Source organism: Bos mutus, chromosome 11, assembly GCF_027580195.1.
Source record: "Bos mutus isolate GX-2022 chromosome 11, NWIPB_WYAK_1.1, whole genome shotgun sequence".
NCBI classification, from domain to species: domain Eukaryota; kingdom Metazoa; phylum Chordata; class Mammalia; order Artiodactyla; family Bovidae; genus Bos; species Bos mutus.
The window spans coordinates 34,864,665-34,890,050 of record NC_091627.1 but is presented as its reverse complement, the minus strand read 5'-3'; the positions used below and the strand labels follow the sequence as shown (position 1 = coordinate 34,890,050).

The window sequence follows — 25,386 nt, the reverse complement described above, 5'->3', positions numbered from 1 at the left end:
GCCATTTCCCATAAGAGAAACAAAATGTTATGTATAATTTATCAGCTAATATTCTGTGTACATAAGAATATTGAAAGGGAAATCTGTTTTTTTTTTTTAGATTTTGCTCAAGATGATAAGAATAATATGATTCCTACAGAGATATAAAAGAAGATCCATGGGGAATACAAAATTTAACCTGAATGGCTTAGAAATATTAAAATTGATACTTATAACACATTTTTATATAATGGTTTTCTGAGGGTGAATGTAACACTGCAGGATGTTGTTGCTTGATTTTGCTTGATTTTTAATATAAACATCTAGAAATTCTTTATAGGCCAGAATATCATCGTTATAGTAGCTGGAGCAAATTTACTTTTGAATACAGAAGACCTGAGGGAAGCAGCCAGTGCCATCAGCAGAGCCAAAGTGATGATCTGCCAGCTAGAAGTAACTCCTGCAACTTCTTTGGAAGCCCTGAGAATAGCCCACAGCAATGGAGGTAATTTTACACATTTGTCCTTCTTTCTATAAAGCTTTTATCACTGTCTCAGTGAAAGTTAACCTTTCAAGTTAAGCAATGCCATATTTTTCTGCAGTAAAATATTTTCTCCCATCTGAGATTCACTGTCTTCCTGTAGTTCTCAATAATGTTAGAAAACCTTACAAATGGGGAGGGGAGAAATAACATTAGTAGCATTTCTGATATTCTGAAATATAAATCTCGAGTCTAGTAGCAGAAATAACTCATGTAGTAACTGGAATCTTTGAAAGAGCTGCTTGTCCAAGATATACTCTTAAGTAGTAGAATAAGTTCCATTCTGAGAAGCAGAGTTTAAGCTTCAGGTCATGGATAATCACTGCCCAGGTACACTTGGATAAACATCTCAAGTACTGAAGATTAAATCTTCCTCCTTTTTGTAAAACTTTATCATCTTTTCTAAAAACAACAAAAGATTATTTATATGTAATATTTTCTATGTTTCAATGTCCTTTAAGTAGCTCTTTTTGTTTTATCTTAGGCTTTGGAAGTTTTCAAACACATAAAAGCAGGCAGAATTCTATAAGGAAACCCATGACCCAGCTTCAACAGTTGTCAGCTCATGGTTAATCTTGGTTCATCTGTTCTCTCGCCCACTCCCCTTCTCTCGCCCCAACATATAACAAACTTGAAAAAAATCTAAGTAGTTTCTTTCTGTTTGCTTCTTTTTTTTTAACCACTGACTAATAGGAAATCATCTGAGTTAGAATCCCATTTCTGTTCCTTGTTAGCTTTATAGTCTTAGCAGAATTATCTGATATTTTTGAGCCATATCTGTCAAACGCATATAGACATACTCCCCTACAGAATTGTTCTGCTGCTGCTGCTAAGTCGCTTCAGTCATGTCCAACTCTCTGCAACCCCATAGACGGCAGCCCACCAGGCTCCCCCGTCCCTGGGATTCTCCAGGCAAGAACACTGGAGAATTGTTCTAAGAATGAAATAAAATAGGATGCCAAGTTTGGTGTAGTACTTCTCAGTAGACACCAATTTTCTTCCCTCTTTCACCTCTTTTTTTAAATTAAAATTAGGATAATATCCTGATCTCAGCACCCTTTGGTGAAAAAAATAAAAATAAAAAGTAGCCACTTATCTGAGACAGTGGCTTCTTGATATTGTGGCCATAGTTTCGTGACTTATACTAAGAAGAAAATAGGGAGAGAACCACACTGACTTTTCCAGATCAAACTTTCTCATCAAGACAAAAAGGAAAAAAAGAAAAGGAAAAGTGTGTGTGTGTGTATGTGTGTATGTTTATAAGTGCTTTCTCTCAAAGTATAAGTGTTCTACATAGCAATAAATGGAAAATAAGTTATCGAAATAATTTTGTGGAGAATTTTAAAACGTATGTCCTGATTTAACAAATTTCCTCTTGGCAAAACAATATGCTGTGGCGAATTCTCACTGACATTTAATGTATTTCTAATGGACATGAAGCCGTCAGAAAGAATTTTAAGCCAAAACTCATTTGGTTACGTTTTCTTAGGGTGTCACAGATAAAGTCTAAGGCTTATGGTAAACATTCTCCACACTGCACATCGTAATCAGGTGATGTGAGTACAATGAGCCTCTTCATTCAAGCTCTTATCTTTCCTTGTATAGGTCAAAGCATGTTCTCATGTAACTTCTCTTTTTTTCCTGCTATCCCTTGCTTCTCAGAGATGACTCTTCTTCTGTCCTAGTCTAATAGCCTGTTACCTACCCAGCTTGTGGAGGAGAGAAAGGTACAGCAACCACAGTGGAAGAGCTAACCTTTCACAGGTGAGGCTAGAGTTATCTGGATGGGCAGGCAGCCTGACCCGGGTGGTCATTTGGTTGGGGTCCAGCAGTGTTTCCTCTGTTATCTGCCAGGCAGTTTTCTGTTGAGGAGCTGGAGGACCTGGGGCATCAGGAATGGGCAGGAGTAGGTGATGCAGGGCCACAGTCCACCTAGTCTACTTCACATTTTCCCTGAGAGCCAGCATGCCTCAGGAAATTCTGCATGATCTTTCTTAAATTGTAATATTGGGACTAGTAATACCTGCACCTGTATGTACTTTACAGTTTAGAAAGCACTTTCATACATATTTGATTCTCAGAAAAGCCTTATGACAAAGTAAGGCACACATTATTCTCCCAGATTAAAGAGGAGAAGATAGACTCGGAGAGGTTAAGTAATTGGCTCAACCAAGGTCACTGTAGAAACCACAATTCCAGACTCCAAGACCCAAGTTCTGTGTCCTAGGGCAAACTTTAAATAAAGAAACTGCCGTGCCCCATTGATTTCAAGGAACTGAGCCTTTATGAAGAGTATCTGTAGAAAAGTGAAACCAATGAATTGTAATACTGTCCAACATGTAGCCTAAGCTTTCAGTGTTATTACTGCTTAAGTCACAGAGACAAGACCCTACAGTGTTTTCGGCAGTGTGTCCCCTACCTGCCCACATAAAACACATACACAAGCAACCGTGCACACGTGTGCCTTTGTCTAGTATCCAGCTGGTCTCCAATTGGTACTTATCAGTCAGACATAGCTTAGATTCTATACTATGAGTGGTGTGTGTGTGTGTGTGTGTGTGTGTTTGAATTTAACGTGTCTTCGTTCTCACCTGAGAGAAGTGTATAGTACAATAGAAGTAGCACTGGTTTGGGAGTCATGACGTATGGCTTTGAATTCAGAGTCAAATCACTTACCAAATGGAGGACTTCGTGCAAGTATGTCAGTTCCTCGCACTGGGCCTCAGTTTCTTCCGTGAAAGATGGGAGTCGGACTGAGAGCCCTCACATTCCTTTAATGTTGTAATGTGAGAGTGGGCTGATCACAGAGTAGAACAGGCAGAGCATGAAGATCTGTTGAGCACTGAGTGTCCTGTCCATTGCCCAGGGCTGGCATAGGTGCTGATCAGCATTATTCCATCTACAACAAAGATGGTAAAATCATTGTCGTCATCCATTGACGACAATAAACCCATTGCCATGGGTTTATTTCACGACTCCCTTATCTCTATATTTATAAGCAGTGAGGTTTGAATTAAACACATTGTACAACTGGATTATATATCAGGTGTTAAAATACAGAGAAGAAAGTCCCCGCTACATCTTTGTATATACTGTCTCAGAATTTACCAAAATGAAAGCATTGGTTTTACGCAACACCTGCAATGTCAAAAATGACGTGAGATCCCTCCGCAGCCCTCTCCTGTCTAGGTCACAGTGTTGTAAGAGAGGCCCACAGCCGAGCTGGTGCTGCAGCTGCTTGTGATGAAATTATGCATGTTGGTTCTGGTCTTTATATCCATTTTAAAGCAAATGGAACATTACAGGAACAATTATAAATAATTGAAATTGTAAGATCGCCAAGAAATTAAATTCTAGGTAGGATACAAAATATCTTTTAATGCCACTTTAGTCCTTTTCCATTTAGCAAACCAGGCTTCTTGGCTGGCCACCTTGACTTTGATGACATAGTTCAGCACATCACCCAAGCTTTGGGTGTTTTTGCTGCTCAAGTCACAGAGAGGAAGCTCTAGAGTGAGAGACTGGCTAGCCGGTGTTTTGGGTAGCCCAACTCTCCCATGGTTTCTTTACTTAGGGTGATGTCTTCTGTTTCTCTGAGCTCGCTCGTAGGGCCTTCTAACTATCCAGCCTCTGCCTTTCATGCTGACATCATTAAGAGTCAGCTTCATTTTCCTGTCTTTGCCTGTACATTTGCCTTCCTGGGCCTCACCAGTTCCTCACTGATATTATTGTGCCAGCCATCGACAGGCTAAGACAATCGGGAGTTCAGTCCATTGTACATGGTAATGAATAATAATTACTGTCGGGTACCGTCTGTCACCTCTGAAGCTCCAAGTTACTCCAAGGCATTGCACATCCTGTGTTCTCTAGTTTCGCATGGTTCCAGGATGACATCATTTTTTTTTCCATCTTGACTATTACAAATTTGCATTCTTCTTTGATGAGCTCCATCTACTGATTCTTCATTTTGTCATCACGGTAAAATATCCATGCTTATTTATGGTAGCATGAGCCAAAGAGGATCCTTTCTTTATGGTAGTTTCACTTTTCTCCTAAATTTAGTTATTAGTTGGACTCTAATCCCATGTATTCAATTTCTTTTGGTAAGAATGCTTCCCCTTAGTAAGATATAGGCAAATAAGATTTGACTGGTTTTTATACAGTATTTACAGTCAAATTAAATTGCAGAATTTCTCAATCCAGCAATTATTGCTGAAAATTCAATGTAACTTTCTTTTTTTTTTTTTTTTTTTTAAATTTTATTTAATTTTTAAACTTTACATAATTGTATTAGTTTTGCCAAGTATCAAAATGAATCCACCACAGTTTCTTTAAAATTTGTTTTTTTATTGTGAAAAAGTTCAAATATATGTGAACATATAGAGCATAGTATGGTAAACCCATATACACTGTCATTTAGCTTCAACAGTTATCAACACTTGGCCAGTCTTGTTTCACTTATACCCTTGGATTATTTTGAAATGAAACCAAGACATTATATCATTTCGCTCAGAGTGTACTTGTTTTTTGATGTGAGATAGTATATATATTTTAAGAATTTTGTCTTTGCATGGTATATAGCAGCTAATCTGTGGTCAGATTTATTCTCAGCCTTTTGTAACTAATCACTTATTAATTTAGTGAGTAATCTCTCAGACTTTTTTCTCTTCTGTGTAGGTGTATAAATATAAATACACATATAGTTATATTTTATTTCTTTTGTTTAAAAAAAGAGGGGAATCTTAGCACAGACTTTACTATAATACTTTTTTACTTATAAATAAATTATAGAAGTCTTTCTATGACAAAACAGAGATCTGCTTCATTTTTTTGAGTAGCAGCCGGGAGTATTTGTCATAATTTTTTATCTACTCTGATAGATACTTAGTTTCTTTTGTTTTTTTCTGTTATCAGCAGAGCTGAATGAACACTACTGTGCCTCATCTTTGCAGGCCTGGGTATGTGTGTGTAGGACGGGTTTAGAAAAGGAATTGCTAGATCAAGGCTCTTTTGCAATAAAATGGAACTTTTATAAGAAAAATGACTCTGTCCCATTGTTCCATCCTGACAGCTTGTTCTAACCTGTGCTCAGAGCTGCTGGGTGCAGAACTGAGGATCAGATAGGGTGAGCAATGGTGTTTCAACTCTATGCCTGTGGAAAATAGGGAACAACATATTTGTTTTGAAAACCTAAAAACTAAATGGGTGTTTTAGAATGCTGGGCAATTACAGCCTTTATGCATAATTGACATCTCTGAGACCTTGCTGAAGCAGGAAAACCAATGAGAGAGATTTTTGCCAGGATCCAAACTTCAACAGAAGGCAGACAAGATGGGTGGACAGGCGGGAGTATGGGGCTATGGCTAAAGGACAATACAATAATAGTAATAATCCTTTACTTTTGTACAACACTTTACAGTTTACACAGGGCTTTTACATCCATTTTCTAATTTAAGCTTCACAATAGCCCTGTGCAAAAATATGAGCAGCCAAAAATATACCATAGAATTTCTCTGGGTGGACATTCTAGATTCTAAAATAATGAAAATGTGGGAATAGCGTTGGCCTACAAACCTCTGGTCAACATCCACCGACCAAACCAAAATGTTGAGTAAGACCAAAGAAGGTGCAGCCATACACCAGCTCACTTCCCCAGGCAGAAGGAGTGGACAGCTTTCACTAGCTACATGCAGATACACATCTTCCCCAGGAACGTGGATGGATCTGCACCAAATTAACCACAGGAGAGCCACTTGCAGAACTTGTTACTATGCACACTCACTGACCTTAGCCCCGGAGATTCTGATTCAGTGAAGGTGGAGCCCAGAAATCGGGCATTTTAATAAGCTCTCCCAGCGAGGCTGATATGCAGCCAAGTTTGTGAACCACTGTTCTAGAAGAGTCTCTGAGGACTGCAGCTAGAGTATTTTACTCTGCAGGTTTATAGTAAATTAGAGTTACTAAACACATAAGTCAGTGGACCTGGGTAAGGAAAAGACGACCAACCAAGAAACCAACACAACACTGTAAAGCAACTATCCTCCAATTAAAAACAAGTTTAAAAAACAAACCAACCAATCTAGTCAGGTATTCTGGTGGATACATAAGTGTTTTGACAGGAGAACTTCCTGTGAATATAATTTTTAAATACTTTTTAAAAATGTTTACAAAGTTCCACAACAAAGACTATTGTTAAATACTGTGCATTGGCATGGGGGGCTTGTGTTGCTATGGACAGAGTCCTGTCCTCTTAGAGAGGCAACCACTTGAGAAATGACTAAACCCTAGACTTCAAGCTAGAGGACCCTGGGTAGGGACCCTGCTTAACCATCTCCCAGTGTGTGTCCTCAGGCTGACCTCATCTCTGAGGCTCACTTTCCTCCTCTGAAAAATGTATTTCTGACACTGTGATGGCTGTGACATTCTCATTTTTCCTCTTTCTGCTGTCCCCATCCATTCTCCTCTTGGAGTCTCCTATTCTGAGCTAGCTCTCAGCCTCTGATTGAATTTCTCCTCCTTTATCAATCTTTACTTTATGTTCCCAGATTGTCCATAGAAGCCAAGATTGTAAGCTTTTGTGTGAATGTGCATGGTTGCGTGAGTACATGGAATATATTTGTAAGATATTAAAAAAATAGGTGCTCAAAACATGCATATGTACATGATCCTCCTACTTACTATCCTTACCAGGAAATTTTTGAGCTGTTCATTGTTTCCTTTCTATCATGTCTTTATTTTTTTCCTGGAAAATGCATTTACGAACTAGCCATGCGACTTGAGTGCTTAAAGTAATCTGCAAAAATGTTCACCAGCCTGGATGTTCACATTTGCACATGTCCTTTCATGCCACATCATTCAAATTCTTCTTTAATGTTCTTCTTGCTCTTTGCCAGAACTTTGTTACCACCTTAGTTGTAAATACTGATGCTTGCCCTTGGGGCTGAAATGTTGTAAAGTAAAAAGCAGACCAAATGGACATAAGAAGGAATTGATACTAGGCTATCACAGAGATTGACAATCCAAACTTTTCTACATCTATAACTAAGTTGATGTTTTTAATCTGCTGGGGAAAATGGTTGTACTCGGGGGGTTCCCTTACTGAATGTTCACAAATGCACCATGTTAAAAATGATAACCACGGAACTCCCTTTTCACTCCTTTGTAGTGAAAACATTGTTCAATCCGGCGCCTGCCATTGCTGACCTGGACCCCGAGTTCTACACCCTCTCGGATGTGTTCTGCTGCAATGAAAGTGAGGTAAGGATGGAAGGTTGTGCTCATTCCTTGAGAGACCAAAAGACTTTCATGTATGTGGATAAAGCAAAGAATCCAGGACTAACCACATGAACTTTAATGCATGTGAATTCTTGGGCATAATGAAAACAGATTTTTTTGGTTGACTGGGATGTAGAAAAAAGGAAAGTAGTCAGTCCTAGAAGAAAAAGGATTCCCTGAGTCATACCCATGTTCTATTTTCTTATTTAATCATTCCATAGTCTATGGACTAATTACCATTAGAACTGCCAGAGAGAGCAAACAAAAATATGACACCCAGTTAAACTTGAATTTCAGACAAACAAGAAATAATATACTAAACATACTATAAAATTACTTGTTGTTTATCTGAAATTCAAGTTTAACTGAAAGTCCTATATTTTATCAAGCAGTGCTCTTAATAATTAACATATAACCCTGGAGCATCTGCTACATTCTGTTGTGAAGACCCTGTGACTGCACTGGTAGACAGACACAGGTTCTCCATTGATGCCATGGGAAGCCCTTGGTGGCCACTCCATTGGGGAACCACCCTCTCAGTCCATCTCAGGGTCATAATGTATATATCTGCATAAAATGTCTATATAGATTCATATCATGCCACTGAAGTATTTTAGGGAAAAAATTTCCATGTTTTCCCTTTTATCGACCAGACAGTTTTAGACCAGCACTCACCCCCACCATTGCGAGGCAAGACGTATTATACAATGCAACATACAGAGAAAGACAGTTTATAATTAATAAACTGTAATAGTAGTTTTCCGCTTGGTACAAAGGCCGAATGAAGGTTTTTAGGATTTCCTGATCTGCCTTTTGGTTAAGTTCATCTCTCAAGAACATAAAGGAAACAAGAAAGAAGACTGCCACAAGGAGAATAATTTCAAGAAGCCGCAGTAGGTTATGCAATATTTTTGAGCAACCATCACAGCCAAGCATTGTGCTGGGAAAAAGAAACTGTGGGAGATAGTGGCCATTTCACAATAAGATGTTAGACTAACCTCAACTGCCAAACTGGTTGAGATTTCCCTGTTAGACACTTACAGAGCATCACTGTTTATTCTTCAAACACTCATCACAGCTCAGATTCCTTATTCAATACCTCCGTCTTCTCCTGGAAGGGCATGGACATCTCTTATTCACTGTTGTATCCCAATGGCTATCATTGCTGCATAATCAATTACCCCCAAATCCAGTGACTTACAACAACAGTAACTATTTATGTCCATCATGGTTTCTGTGCATCAGGAAATAAGACAGGTTACAGCATGGTTCGTTTCTCCTCTGCAATATCTGGGGGTCTCAGCTAGAAGACTCAAAGACTGAGGGCTGGAATCATCTAAAGCTTCTTTCACTCACATGCTGGCTGTTGGCCAGAACATTTACACATGGCTTCTCCTTGTGGCCTGGGCTTCCTCACAATATGGAAGTTAGGTTCCCACTAGATCCAGTCTCCTAAGGAAGGGTGAAGGAGAGAGCGGAAGAGCCCAGCAGAAGACATGGTAGCTTTTATGTGACTTTTGTAAGTCACACAGTGTCTCTTCTAGCCCATTCTAATGATTGACATAGGAAAGTACACCCTGGTACCCTCTCAACAGAAGATTTTCATTGTCACAGTGTGAAAAGAGCATATACAATGTGATAATATATTGATAGTTATCTTTGGAAATTTTCACCTTTTATATTATATTTGGAACATAGTTGGTACCTAGTAAATCTTTATGGAATGAATGAACAAATGAATTGAACTCTGGTCTTTAAGGAAATTGACCTCAAAAACTTAATGGAATAAAAAAAATTTTTTAACTTAACATTATCATGGATGACTTCTAATCATGATAACAATGTAAATTCATGCCCTAAGATACGCCTTGTGCACCACACACAAACCACTGATTCATAAATATAAAAAGAGACAACGAAAACATACTTACAAGCTCAAAAACAAGATAAATAATTCTACAAATCAGAAATGGAACAGAATCACAGAGCATTTAGCCCTGGGTATGCTGTACTCCAGCCCCAGAAGCTGGCATTGGTGGCTGGATGGGTAATGGGCACTGAAAGGGTGCCACTCATGGGAGCATGGAGCAGTGCCCATGGCTGGAAACCAGAAGTGCTGGGCTAAGGCTTCCCTGCTAAGGAAAAAGAGTGGTGGAAGCTGCTATGCCAAGAACACGTAGAAGGCTCCCAACATGTGGAGATAGGAGAACAGAGAGACTGCCTCAGATCAGAAAGAAAACCAAGCCAACTGATGATGTAGAGATTGGACAGGCAGTACAGTATCACCAAGAATCCCAGAAGAAGAACTCCCTGTTGTCGATGTAACGTCTCACTCTGGGACCTAGTGGATGTAGCCATTAAACCACTAGAAAGGCAGGGATAAACCCAGTGGGAGTGAAATCTGCAGACTCTCCACCTCACAGCGAGCAGTGAGCCTACAGACGGAGAAAGGTACTGCTGCGACAGATCCAGCAGAATCAACAATCTGAAGAGGAATTTGCCCCAGATGAAATCCAAATAATAAAACAGTGCAAAAAAGACTTTAAGTATGATCAAGATTCTCATTCATTAAAAAAGGAGAACACAGGGAGCTCAACCTGGCGCTGTATGACAGCCTAGAAAGGTGAGATGGGGTGGGATGGAAGGCCGGTTCAAGAGGGAGGGAACATAATGTATACTTGCGGCTGATTCACACTGTTGTTGGCAGAAACCAGCACAACACTGTAAAGCAATTATCCTCCAATTAAATTTTTTTTTCTTTTTTTTTTTTCTCTTGTTTTTTTGAATGGCATTGAAACATGTAAAATAAAATTTTTTTAAAAAGAAGAAATTGTGAAAGAAAAACAGAATTGAAGTGATGGTATGTGAATATGAAAACCAACCAATCAGAAGTCTTGAAAATGAAAAAATAGTCATTGAAAAAAATGTTAAAGCACTCATAGAAAGATAAACATTAAAGTGGGATGAAGAATTTGCAAACTGAAAGAGAATCTTGATCAGTTCACCTGGAGGAAGAAAACTCAATTCTCCTGGAAAATAGTACAGAAAGAAAAATAGTTAACTATTAAAGAGGAAATTAGAGAAATGAAGGACAGATTGAGAGGCTTCAACATGTGTCAAACTGCACTGAAGGAAGACGAAAATGGAACTGAAGAGAAACTCTGTTAGAGGAAAAACTGCAGGGTGTTTTGTAGAATTGAGAAAAGATATGAGCCCTCAAAACATCAAAAGTGTATTAAAAGCACCATATAAAGTAAATAAATATAACTTTCTACTAATGTACATTTTACTGGAACTGTATAAAATCAAGGGGTTTAATAAAGATAAAAATATTTTTAAACAGCTAGAGGAAAAAAGATTACACATAAATATCAAGAATATCCGATACGTCATTGCTTATAAAGGGGGAAAATGGAAAAAAATGAAAGTGTCCATGAAAAAGAGAACAGATTTTGTTTAAACTGTAGCATATTTGCAGTATGGAATACAGAGCAGTTTTTTTTTTTAAGCTATATATATCAACACAAATTTTTAAATGTTAAGAGGAAACCTACATTGCTAAATAATATATGTGGAAGATATCATTTAACTTTTTTAAAGAAAAATATTAGAAGCAAATTAAGTACAATTTAATAAAATTAAGTAAAATTTATTAAAGGTGGGTGGTATGTACATGAGTGTTTATGCATTATTTTTCATGTTCAAGATTTTTTCATTAAAGAATAGCTGTTTAAAAGGTTTTTTAAAAACCACAAGAAATCAGTGTTTCTGAAAGTGAACCATCCAGCTCAATGTACATAAGTGATCCCAGTAATGAAGAATAATGCAAACCTTCTTTTTTATAAAAAGAAAAAGGAAAGTGGCCTCATAGTATAACCACTCAGACTAAAAGGGTCTATGGAAAAGATCAAGCTGGGGGGTACATGGTGAGGTTAGTAAAACCCGTGCTCTTGGGAAAACTGACACCAAGAATGAGCAGACACTGAGATGATTTATAGGCAGCAAGAAGGGTTAATCTGGGCACATTTGGAGTAAGCACAGGAAGGGACAGACCCACTCTTAAGTAAATATGGCATATGATTAAACTGTAACACAGAAAAGACAGAATCTGGCTATAAACTTTTTAAGTCAAAAAGCATCACATGATTCATCTAGTCCAGTGTACTTTCAGCTGCTTATCTCAAAACCATAAAGGTTCCTTGGAGATGCTGGCCGGGCAAGGAAGCAGGACTGCAGCCCTTCACCCCTACTTCAGCTAGAGACTTGTTTATATTCTGGGAGAAACTACTGATTCTGTCCAAGCCCCACATTTTACAGATTTTATGTGACTTGGAGAAGTTTCCAGAGTGAGTGAGCAGTGGAGGTCTCTGAATGTCAGTGCATTACTTTTTCTGCTATATATCAGAGCCTCTCCTACTCTGCTTCCATCTTCTCAAGCAAAACAAACAGAAGAAATGAATGGTTTGCAAACTAGTAATATGAAAAAGGCATTATGGCCCAAGAGAGGACTAAAAGGATTTAGGTGTGAAAGTTATGGATATGATTTACATCGAAAATAATTGGCAGTGGCCCCTTGCTTCCTTCTTTTCCTCCCTCCCCCCTTCCCTTCTTTCTAACTCTTTATTATGAAAATCATCATAAATAAGGAAAAGCTAAATGGGCAATGAATACTCATATCCTCTCCACCTAATCAGTTGTTACCATTTTGCTCCATTGGCTTCCCCTCTCCCCTGTGTGTATTTATTTTTGTTTTGGTTGAATTATTTGAGAGTAAGCTGCAGACATGATCCCTCAACCCTGAACACTTCAGCTTGCATCTCCTAAGAGGAACCACAATACTATTATCACACCTAGGAAAATTATCAGTAATTCTATACTATCATCTAATATTCAAGCCACATTTAAATTTTCCCAGTTGTTCCAGGAACATCTTTCATAGTTTTTTTGTTGTCACTGTTATTATTTATTTCCTGAGCCAGTATCCACCAGTGTTTGCCATGACCTTGGTTGTTATGAAAAAGAAGGGAGATATCTCCTAGAAAAACAGATCTAATCTAGAAGTGGACCCAGTCACTTATTCTCAACACTGTTTCATTTCTCTTTTGTGTATTTCAGGCTGAGATTCTGACCGGCCTTGAGGTCTGCAGCCCCACAGATGCTGGGAGGGCTGCGTTGGTGCTCCTGGAAAGGGGCTGTCAGGTCGTAATCATCACCTTAGGTGCTGAAGGATGTGTGATGCTGTCACAGACAGAACCTGTCCCAAAGCACATTCCCACAGAGAAGGTCAAGGCTGTGGATACTACGGTAGGTTTTTCAATTTCAGAATCCTTTTGGCCTTTGAAAATCATCATTTAGTAACTAAGATACTGCACCTGAATTTTTGGATCATGCGGTACAGGCCCTAAGAGGTAATATGTTGGAAGAGAAGAACAATCAATCAGGTTGGAGAACTGTATCTTAACCCTCTCTAGCCCACTGTGGGACTTTATACAAGTCCCTTAGCCTCTCTGAATCAGTTTCCTCCATAAAACTGGAATATCAGTAGAATTATACCCATATTACCTTTATTCATTCATTCATTGAATAAGCCTTGATTGAATACCTGCTATATGCCAGTCATGTATTACATGCATATATATAGTGATGTGGAGAAGGCAATGGCACCCCACTCCAGTACTCTTGCCTGGAAAATCCCATGGACGGAGGAGCCTGGTGCTGCAGTCCCTGGGGTCACTGCGAGTTGGACACGACTGAGCGGCTTTGCTTTCACTTTTCACTTTCATCATTGGAGAAGGAAATGGCAACCCACTCCAGTGTTCTTGCCTGGAGAATCCCAGGGATGGGGGAGCCTGGTGGGCTGCTGTCTATGGGATCGCACAGAGTTGGACACGACTAAAGTGACTTAGCAGCATATAGTGATGTACAAGACAGAGTCTCTGCCCTCATGGGGCCAGATTTTTAAACAATAAGCACACTGCCGGATCTTACAAGCCTCTTCCCTAGAATGAAATAGCAAGGAGCACTAGTTACTATTGTATTATATATATATACACTAGATTATATTATATATTGTATGTTTTATTATATTTATACAGTATGTTTGTTTATTTCGTTGCTTAGGAAAGACTTTAAAATGTGGGTCATTTATCAAAAAGAAGCTTATGGGCATTTGATAAAGTTTTAGATACAAATATGCATTGAAATACATAAGTGCAAGGAGTACTTCTATTACATAAAATTACATCCTGAATGCTTTTTTTTTTTTTTTTTTTTTATTTTTAAAAAAAATCACATGCTCCCCATCCTGAACCCTCCTCCTCCCAACCTCCCCATACCATCCCCTGGGCCTTCCCAGCGCACCAGCCCCAAGCATCCAGCATCGTGCACTGAACCTGGACTGGCATCTCGTTTCATACATGACATTTCACATGTTTCAATGACATTCTCCCAAATCTTCCCACCCTCTCCCACAGAGTCCATAAGACTGTTCTATACATCAGTGTCTCTTTTGCTGTCTCGTACACAGGGTTATCGTTACCATCTTTCTAAATTCCATATACATCGTTAGTATACTGTATTTATGTTTTTCCTTCTGGCTTACTTCACTCTGTATAATAGTCTCCAGTTTCATCCACCTCATTAGAACTGATTCAAATGTATTCTTTTTAATGGCTGAGTAATACTCCATTGTGTATATGTACCACAGCTTTCTTATCCATTCATCTGCTGATGGACATCTAGGTTGCTTCCATGTCCTGGCTATTATAAACAGTGCTGCGATGAACATTTGGGGTACACGTGTCTCTTTCCCTTCTGGTTTCCTCAGTGTGTATGCCCAGCAGTGGGATTGCTGGATCATAAGGCAGTTCTATTTCCAGTTTTTAAGGAATCTCACACTGTTCTCCATAGTGGCTGTACTAATTTGCATTCCACCAACAGTGTAAGAGGGTTCCCTTTTCTCCACACCCTCTCCAGCATTTATTATTTGTAGACTTTTGGATCGCAGCCATTCTGACTGGTGTGAAATGGTACCTCATAGTGGTTTTGATTTGTTTCTCTGATAAAGAGTGATGTTGAACATCTTTTCAAGTGTTTGTTAGCCATCTGTATGTCTTCTTTGGAGAAATGTCTATTTAGATCTTTGGCCCATTTTTTGATTGGGTCATTTATTTTTCTGGAGTTGAGCTGTAGGAGTTGCTTGTATATTTTTTGAGATTAGTTGTTTGTCGGTTGCTTCATTTGCTATTATTTTCTCCCATTCTGAAGGCTGTCTTTTCACCTTGCTAATAGTTTCCTTTGATGTGCAGAAGCTTTTAAGTTTAATTAGGTCCCATTTGTTTATTTTTGCTTTTATTTCCAATATTCTGGGAGGTGGGTCATAGAGGATCCTGCTGTGATGTATGTCAGAGAGTGTTTTGCCTATGTTCTCCTCTAGGAGTTTTATAGTTTCTGGTCTTATGTTGAGATCTTTAATCCATTTTGAGTTTATTTTTGTATATGGTGTTAGAAAGTGTTCTAGTTTCATTCTTTTACAAGTGGTTGACCAGATTTCCCAGCACCACTTGTTAAAAGATTGTCTTTAATCCACTGTATATTCTTGCCTCCTTTGTCAAAGATAAGGTGTCCATATGTGCGTGGATTTATCTCTGGGCTTTCTATTTTGTTCCATTGATCTATATTTCTGTCTTTGTGCCAGTACCATACTGTCTTGATAACTGTGGCTTTGTAGTAGAGCCTGAAGTCAGGTAGGTTGATTCCTCCAGTTCCATTTTTCTTTCTCAAGATCGCTTTGGCTATTCGAGGGTTTTTGTATTTCCATACAAATTGTGAAATTATTTGTTCTAGCTCTGTGAAGAATTCTGTTGGTAGCTTGATAGGGATTGCATTGAATCTATAAATTGCTTTGGGTAGTATACTCATTTTCACTATATTGATTCTTCCAATCCATGAACATGGTATATTTCTCCATCTATTAGTGTCCTCTTTGATTTCTTTCACCAGTGTTTTATAGTTTTCTATATATAGGTCTTTAGTTTCTTTAGGTAGATATATTCCTAAGTATTTTATTCTCTTCGTTGCAATGGTGAATGGAATTGTTTCCTTAATTTCTCTTTCTGTTTTCTCATTATTAGTGTATAGGAATGCAAGGGATTTCTGTGTGTTGATTTTATATCCTGCAACTTTACTATAATCATTGATTAGTTCTAGTAATTTTCTGGTGGAGTCTTTAGGGTTTTCTATGTAGAGGATCATGTCATCTGCAAATAGTGAGAGTTTTACTTCTTCTTTTCCAATTTGGATTCCTTTTATTTCTTTTTCTGCTCTGATTGCTGTAGCCAAAACTTCCAAAACTATGTTGAATAGTAATGGTGAAAGTGGGCACCCTTGTCTTGTTCCTGACTTTAGAGAAATGCTTTCAATTTTCACCATTGAGGATAATGTTTGCTGTGGGTTTGTCATATATAGCTTTTATTATGTTGAGGTATGTTCCTTCTATTCCTGCTTTCTGGAGAGTTTTTATCATAAATGGGTGTTGAATTTTGTCAAAGGCTTTCTCTGCATCTATTGAGATAATCATATGGTTTTTGTTTTTCAATTTGTTAATGTGGTGTATTACATTGATTGATTTGCGGATATTGAAGAATCCTTGCATCCCTGGGATAAAGCCCACTTGGTCATGGTGTATGATCTTTTTAATGTGTTGTTGGATTCTGATTGCTAGAATTTTGTTTAGGATTTTTGCATCTATGTTCATCAGTGATATTGGCCTATAGTTTTCTTTTTTTGTGGCATCTTTGTCAGGTTTTGGTATTAGGGTGATGGTGGCCTCATAGAATGAGTTTGGAAGTTTACCTTCCTCTGCAATTTTCTGGAAGAGTTTAAGCAGGATAGGTGTTAGCTCTTCTCTAAATTTTTAGTAGAATTCAGCTGTGAAGCCGTCTGGACCTGGGCTTTTGTTTGCTGGAAGATTTTTGATTACAGTTTCAATTTCCATGCTTGTGATGGGTCTGTTAAGGTTTTCTATTTCTTCCTGGTCGAGTTTTGGAAAGTTGTACTTTTCTAAGAATTTGTCCATTTCTTCCTCGTTGTCCATTTTATTGGCATATAATTGTTGATAATAGTCTCTTATGATCCTTTGTATTTCTATGTTGTCTGTTGTGATCTCTCCACTGTCATTTCTAATTTTATTGATTTGATTTTTCTCCTTTGTTTCTTGATGAGTCTGGCTAATGGTTTGTCAATTTTATTTATCCTTTCAAAGAACCAGCTTTTGGCTTTGTTGATTTTGCTATGGTCTCTTTTGTTTCTTTTGCATTTATTTCTGCTCTAATTTTTAAGATTTCTTTCCTTCTACTAACCCTGGGGTTCTTCATTTCTTCCTTTTCTAGTTGTTTGAGGTGTAGAGTTAGGTTATTTATTTGACTTTTTCTTGTTTCTTGAGGTGTGCCTGTATTGCTATGAACTTTCCCCTTAGGACTGCTTTTACTGTGTCCCACAGGTTTTGGGTTGTTGTGTTTTCATTTTCATTCGTTTCTATGCAAATTTTGATTTCTTTTTGATTTCTTCTGTGATTTGTTTGTTATTCAGCAGCGTGTTGTTCAGCCTCCATATGTTGGAATTTTTAATAGTTTTTCTCCTGTAATTGAGATCTAATCTTACTGCATTGTGGTCAGAAAAGATGCTTGGAATGATTTCTATTTTTTGAATTTACCAAGGCTAGCTTTATGGCCCAGGATGTGATCTATCCTGGAGAAGGTTCCCATAAGCTTGAGAAAAGGTGAAATTCATTGTTTTGGGATGAAATGTCCTATAGATATCAATTAGGTCTAACTGGTCTATTGTATCGTTTTAAAGTTTGTGTTTCCTTATTAATTTTCTGTTTAGTTGATCTATCCATAGGTGTGAGTGGGGTATTAAAGTCTCCCACTATTATTGTGTTATTGTTAATTTCTCCTTTCATACTTGTTAGCATTTGTCTTACATACTGCGGTGCTCCGTGTTGGGTGCATATATATTTATAATTGTTATATCTTCTTCTTGGATTGATCCTTTGATCATTATGTAGTGACCTTCTTTGTCTCTTTTCACAGCCTTTGTTTTAAAGTCTATTTTATCTGATATGAGTATTGCTACTCCTGCTTTCTTTTGGTCCCTATTTGCATGGAAAATCTTTTTCCAGCCCTTCACTTTCAGTCTGTATGTGTCCCCTGTTTTGAGGTGGGTCTCCTGTAGACAACATATGTAGGGTCTTGTTTTTGTATCCATTCAGCCAGTCTTTGTCTTTTGGTTGGGGCATTCAACCCATTTACGTTTAAGGTAATTACTGATAAGTATGATCCGTTGCCATTTACTTTATTGTTTGGGGTTGAATTTATACACCATTTTTGTGTTTCCTGTCTAGAGAATATCCTTTAGTATTTGTTGTAGAGCTGGTTTGGTGGTGCAGAATTCTCTCAGCTTTTGCTTATCTGAGAAGCTTTTGATTTCTCCTTCATACTTGAATGAAATCCTTGCTGGGTACAATAATCTGGGCTGTAGGTTATTTCTTTCATCATTTTAAGTATGTCTTGCCATTCCCTCCTGGCTTGAAGAGTTTCTATTGAAAGATCAGCTGTTATCCTTATGGGAATTCCTTGTGTGTTATTTGTTGTTTTTCCCTTGCTGCTTTTAATATTTGTTCTTTGTGTTTGATCTTTGTTAATTTGAGTAATATGTGTCTTGGGGTGTTTCGCCTTGGGTTTATCCTGTTTGGGATTCTCTGGGTTTCTTGGACTTGGGTGATTATTTCCTTCCCCAGTTTGGGAAGTTTTCAACTATTATCTCCTCAAGTATTTTCTCATGGTCTTTCTTTTTGTCTTCTTCTTCTGGAACCCTATGATTGAATGTTGTAGCGTTTAATATTGTCCTGGAGGTCTCTGAGATTGTCCTCATTTCTTTTAATTCGTTTTTCTTTTATTCTCTCTGATTCATTTATTTCTACCATTCTATCTTCTAATTCACTAATCCTATCTTCTGCCTCTGTTATTCTACTATTTATTTGCCTCCAGAGTGTTTTTAATTTCATTTATTGCATTATTCATTGTATATTGACTCTTTTTATTTCTTCTAGGTCCTTGTTAAACCTTTCTTGCATCTTCTCAATCCTTGTCTCAAGCTATTTATCTGTGATTCCATTTTAATTTCTAGATTTTGGATCAATTTCACTATCATTATTGAATTCTTTATCAGGTAGATTCCCTATCTCTTCCTCTTTTGTTTGGTTTGGTGGGCATTTATCCTGTTCCTTTATCTGCTGGCTATTCCTCTGTCTCTTCATCTTGTTTAAATTGCTGAGTATGGGGTGTCCTTTCTGTATTCTGGCAGTTTGTGGAGTTCTCTTTATTGTGGCTATTCCTCACTGTGTGTGGGTTTGTACAGGTGGCTTGTCAAGGTTTCCTGGTTAGGGAAGCTTGTGTCAGTGTTCTGATGGGTGGAACTGTATTTCTTCTCTTTGTTCAGTCGCTGCTGTGGGGAGGGAGGGAGGGATGCTGCAAGCAAATAACACTGGCGTGTGCGCTCGCAGTGCCTCAGCCACACTGGGTCTGCCCCGCTCACTGCGGCGTGTAGCCTCCCTGCCCACACTGCTCGGGCTCTAGGTTGTTCCACCGGGAACAATCCAAGGCTGGCCCTGGGTTGCATGTACCTCCCAGGTCCAAGCCGCTCAGGTTCAGGCACTCGGATAGTCCTCAGGCGCAGACTCAGTTGGGCCTGAGTATTGTGCTCTTCCCAGGTCGAGCAGCTCAAGTGATGAGGTGTTTGGCGGCGCCAATGCTGCGACTTATCGCCTCCCGCCACTTTCGGTTATCTGGGCGCAAAACGGCGCACCTTCTTAGGCAGATGTTAACCGTCCAGACCCCAAAAGTTTTAGTTAGCAAAAAGCCTGCTTACAGTTTTATAGATAATGTCTCTCTGGGGCTGCGATTGCCCCCTTCGGCTCTGGCTGCCTATCACCGGAGGAAGGTCTGCAGCCCGGCTATCTCTGTTCAATTCTTTGTTCCGTGCGGGCCTGTGGCGGTCTTAGGTTGGGGCTGGCTTTTCGGCGTAGTAGATATCCCACAGTCTGGTTTGTTAGCCCAAATTATTTCGCTCAGATAGTGCTCAGGGTATTCAGGCCAGATTCTTACTCTAAGCGATGCAGCCGGCGCTGCGCCTCCCTGCCCAGCCCCGCTTGTTAATGGCGCCTGCAGGCGTCTGCGCTTCTTCTCCACTGGGGAGTTACCGTAGGACTCGCAATCTTGAGTTTTAATTGTTTATTTATTTTTTTCTTCCTGTTCGTTGCCCTCTGTGCTTCCAAAGCTCGGCACAGATTCGGCAGTGAGAAGGTTTCCTGGTGTTTGAAACTTCTCTCTTTTTAAGACTCCCTTCGGGACGGAGCTCCGTCCCTCCCTCTTTGTCTCTTTTTTTTTGTCTTTTATATTTTTTCCTACCTCCTTTGAAGAGTTGGATTGCTTTTCTGGGTGCCTGATGTCCTCTGCGGCATTCAGTATGCTGCATTTTGAGACTCCTTATTAGTTCTGAACTCAGTCCTCCATTGAGTAAATGAAGTTGCTCAGTCGTGTCTGACTCTTAGAGATCCCATGGACTGTAGCCTATCAGGCTCCTCCTTCTATGGAATTTTCCAGGCAAGAATACTGGAGTAGGGATCCCATGGACTGCCATTCCTCCTTCTCCAGAATACTGGAGTGGGTTGCCATTTTTCCAGGGATTTTCCCAGGATCGAATTTCGTTATAGACAGACACTTTACCATCTGAGCCAACAGGGAAGTCCTCCATTAGACTAAAACTATTCAAGGCTATGGTTTTTCCTGTGGTCATGTATGGATGTGAGAGTTGGACTGTGAAGAAGGCTGAGGGCCGAAGAATTGATGCTTTTGAAGTGTGGTGTTGGAAAAGACTCTTGAGAGTCCCTTGGACTGCGAGGAGATCCAACCAGTCCATTCTGAAGGAGGTCAGCCCTGGGATTTCTTTGGAAGAAATGATGCTAAAGCTGAAACTCCAGTACTTTGGCCACCTCATGCCAAGAGTTGACTCATTGGAAAAGACTCTGATGCTGGGAGGAATTGGGGGCAGGAGGAGAAGGGGACAACAGAGGATGAGATGGCTGGATGGCATCACTGACTTGATGGACGTGAGTCTGGGTGAACTCCGGGAGTTGGTGATGGACAGGAAGGCCTGGCGTGCTGCGATTCATGGGGTCGCAAAGAGTCGGACACGACTGAGCGACTGAACTGAACTGATTCTAGGTCCTGAACTAGAGCAGAAGAGTTTGTTCTCTTTTGCTGAAAATAAAATGAAGGGTCCTTGTGAAGCTGTCGAACCTCTGTGGCTGCCGAGAAGTGGCTCAGCCTCTGCTTTCAGCATCTGTGTCAGTCACAACTCCTTTTGCTCATAGTTACCAACCAGAAATACAACCTAAATGACTTAATTCCAAACAAGGGTTGTATCTGGTGCACATAAGTAGAACATTCAAAGGTACGGCAGAACGCAGAGACTAAACCGTGTCCTCAGGACTCACTTGTTCACCCTTCCCCTGTCAGCTCTGCTTGCCTTGTGGTGGGCTTTGAGCTCAGACCGGCACCCTCTGGGTGGTAGCCCCTGGCAGCCCCCTTCCCGCACTGTCTCACATCATGATCCCATCCCCGATGTCAAATAAAAATCAAAGAGCTCTTTTCAGAGGATGGGAAGTGGATACTGATCAGGGAAAGCCACCTGCGCCCACCACAGAACATTCATGTGGAAATGCACTGCTTGGGTATAGGACTGATTGGAGAAACTAGCCTTGGAAATGTTCAAATTGGAATCAATAGTAATAATGCTCAGTAATTTCACGTTGAAGGATTGGCTTTCACGGATCAGGGTGGATAATAACTTTGAGCATCTTACGTGCAGCCGTGTGCACCAAGGAGGCTTTCACACTTGACTGATATCGTCTTGTGCCCTTTCGTTTGGTTTCTGAGCTCCTGCAGTTAATTCTTAAGGTTCAGGAAAGGTGAGAGGCAATGACAGTTTAGAGAGAACAGATTACTTAATACTTGGAGGCAAGAGAGAGAAGATGGGATCAGGAAGATCAGGGTGCTGGATCAGGATTGACAAGTTTTTTCTGTGAAGGGCCAGATGGTAGAGTTTTAGGCTTTATATGCCATATGCATACATGCTTTGTTACAACCACTCAGCACTATCGTGGTAACATGAAAGCATCCATAAATAGCTTTGTATGCTCCTGAAATTAAGTTAATATTAATCTAAACTAGGTTAAGTTGTTAATTGGAATCACCAACTAACTACAATTACTAAGAACAAAAAAAAGAAAAAATCAAGATAGTTAAATGGTACACTAGAAAATATCTATTAAGCACAAAGGAAGATAGTAATGGAGGGACAGAGGAATAAAGATACTGAAAGATATGCTGGTGTAAACTGGGATAAAACTAAGACCGAGGAAGATATAGGGTCCAGGAAACAGGTGATGCAACTTGGTACTGAAGAATTTATTTGCAGGGCAGCAATAGAGAAACAGACATAGAGAACAGACTTATGGACATGAGGAGAGGGGAGGAGAGGGTGAGATGTATGGAGAGAGTAACATGGAAACTTACATTACCATATGTAAAATAGAGAGCCAACAGGAATTTGCTGTATGCCTCAGAAAACTCAAACAGAGGCTCTGTATCAATCTAGAGGAGTGGGTTTGGTGAGGGAGGTGGAAGGAGGTTCAAAAGGGAGAGGATATACCTATGGCTGATTCATGTTGAGGTTTGACAGAAAACAACAAAATTCTGTAAAGCAATTATCCTTCAATTAAAAAATAAACTAATTAAAAAGAGAGAGAGAGAGAAGTCAGTGACAATGAAGAAATGTTCCAGGACAGTAGCTATGCAGAAACCCCATCCTCAGTCAGTCCAGATTAGAGCAGGAGCTTGGAGGGCTCTTCCATTCTGGAAGGAATGTCTTCCAGAAACAAAAAAGAAACAAGGAAAAAGAAAGAAATAGTGGAATATCGAACTATCCAGTGTGTTTGAATATGCCCAGAGATTTTTAGCTCTCTTGCAGAATTTGAGGATGAAACAATAATTAATTAACCAAACATGGAGATTATGATCATATCGTGAAAATGGAAAGATAAAGTGAGTGTGTATTTGCGTGCATATCAGGGAAGATAAGAGAACTAAATGCTTATCTTCCTTAGCTAGAATTCAACAGATAATATCTAAAACAGATTTTTTTAAAAAAAACCACACAGTATAAACACTCCAAGAAATAGAAGATAAAAACAGAGGAAAGCAATAAAAGAATTTAAAGTATTTCCTTCATAGACATGAGAGTGGAGAGGAATGGGGCATTTACACTTTAAGCTTTGTCTTTTACCGTACATCCACTATGTATATGGATGGCTTGGATTTTTTTTTTTAATGGCAAAACACAATGAGGTACCATTTCACACTCACTAGGATGGCCATAATCAAAAACAGATAATAGCAACTCTGGACTAAGATGTGAGAAATCAGAAGCCTCAAACATTGCCTGCAGGAATGCAAGATGATGTAGCCACTTTGGAAAACGCTATGGAAGTGCTTCAAAAAGTTAAATTTAGAATTACAACAGACTCAGCAATTCTCCTTCCAGGTATATAGCCAAAAGAGATAAAAATTTATATTACACAGAACCTTATCTACAAGTGTTCACACAGCATTATTCATAAAAGACCAAAATTGGAAACAAACCAAATTTCATCAACTGATATAAATGGATAAACAAATTGTGGTGGACATATATGACAGAATATTATTCAGCCAAAGAAAGGAATCCTGATACATGCTATGGCATGGATAAACATCTGAAACATTATACTAAGTGAAAGAAGGTAGGCATAAAAGGCTACATATTGTAGCCTTCATATAAATTCACTTCAATTTATATGAGATATCCAGAGTAGGTAAATCTGTTGAAACAGAAAGTGAATTGACAGTTACTAGATGGGGGAGAAAGGGGAGTGACTGCTAATGGGCATAGGGGTTCCTCTTGGGGGTGATAAAAAATGTCCTAGAATTAGATAGTGCTGATGGTTGCACAACCCTGCGGATATACTCAAAATCACTGAATTGTGCACTTTTTAAGGGTGAATTTTATGGTGTGTGTATTTATCTCTCAATTGAGAAAACAAAGAACAGACAAAAATAACAAAAAGCTACTTCACTAATGGATACTCTTGTGATAAAGAATTTTTCACTTAATTGCTCTACTAAATCTACTGAATGGGCACTCAACATCCCCCTCCTCAACCCCGAGCAACGGAGGTGCCACAGGAAACAAGGGTAGTTATTTTCTGGGCGTAGAATCTCCCTCAGGCTTTTGTATGCTGTCTTTCTCCTCTCATCCAGCACTTTCATTATTAAACCTCTTGCTTGTTCTGCACACAACTGTTCAGCTTCTTCATAAGCCTGGTAAAGATGAGCTAATTCACCTGGTGAGGTGAGGAACTCCCAGGGAGGCATTTTCTTCTGAACAAATGGGCTCCTTCACTTTCATGTCAGGAGGGTATTACTGGCTCTCAGGCAGTTTGTAACCTCCTCCCTTTTCTCCTCCTCCTCATCCATTACACCTTAGCAAAAACTCCTGCTGTGCAACCTAAATATAGCCAACTTTTTTATTTTCCAGTCATATCTCAGGAAATCTTGGGGGGAACTCAGTACATCAGGAATGGCATGGATGGTGGAAACCTCTTTAGTTAGTAGGCACGTTGTCCACTGGAGCCAGCCAGCCCTAGAAGGAGCCATCGCCCCCTCTACACCAGGCCTCTGCAGGCTATGTTCGGTTTTGCCTCAATGTTAATAGTTGGATGTATCGCTTCTATTTTTAATCCGTTTTTCCCGTTGTACTAGAGTGAGAGGGTGGCAATAGCTGCAGATGTCCTCAGCTCAGTTTGGAAGACGTGACAGATGTGTCTCTTTTCCCATCTCTGGCACTCATGTCCTCGCTCAGGTCCTTCCAACCTGAAGGTCAGGAGCTTGATTTCTTGTGTTCATGACTGCACTGAACACTCACTCCACTGTCAGAGTTACACACATATAAGCATGGTGATACTGTAGGATTATTGTGACCGTGTGAAATAACATACTGTAACATTAATTATCCTTGTTCTGTCGACTCTGTAAAATTCCTGATTTACAAGTTGCCATGTGTAAATGGTTGAGTCCTAGAAGCTACATTGACACTCTTAATTTTAAGAATTCAGCCCATAGGCTAAATCTGTCTTTTCAATAATCACTCGCTTTATAATAAATCATCATAATTCAGGGTATATAAGTAAGCTGAGAAAAATCAGAAGCCAGTGAGATGAGGGATTCATCTTCCCTATTTTTTATTCCTCTTTCTTTCTATCCATTTGAGTCCTGTGGTATTCACAGTTGTTGATGAGGCATTAGACAGCATCAGCCCAGCTAGGATATCCCCAAGGGACAATACAGGGCTGGAGAATCAGCTCCAAACTGGAGACTGTACCAGTAGGAAGTGGAATTGTTTCTGTTAAAATTGATCTGGAAGCCAGTTCATGA

General features: G+C 39.3%; 1 protein-coding gene across 1 annotated transcript in view; it reads left to right on the top strand.

The window, feature by feature from the left end:
- Positions 1-25,386, top strand: part of RBKS (ribokinase) — a 101,061-nt gene that overhangs the window by 46,780 nt on the left and 28,895 nt on the right. Inside the window, exons 5-7 of the mRNA XM_005903865.2 lie at positions 320-484; positions 7,686-7,777; positions 12,911-13,099. Of these exons, the coding sequence (XP_005903927.1) occupies positions 320-484; positions 7,686-7,777; positions 12,911-13,099 (446 nt within the window). The remainder of the gene's footprint in view (positions 1-319; positions 485-7,685; positions 7,778-12,910; positions 13,100-25,386) is intronic.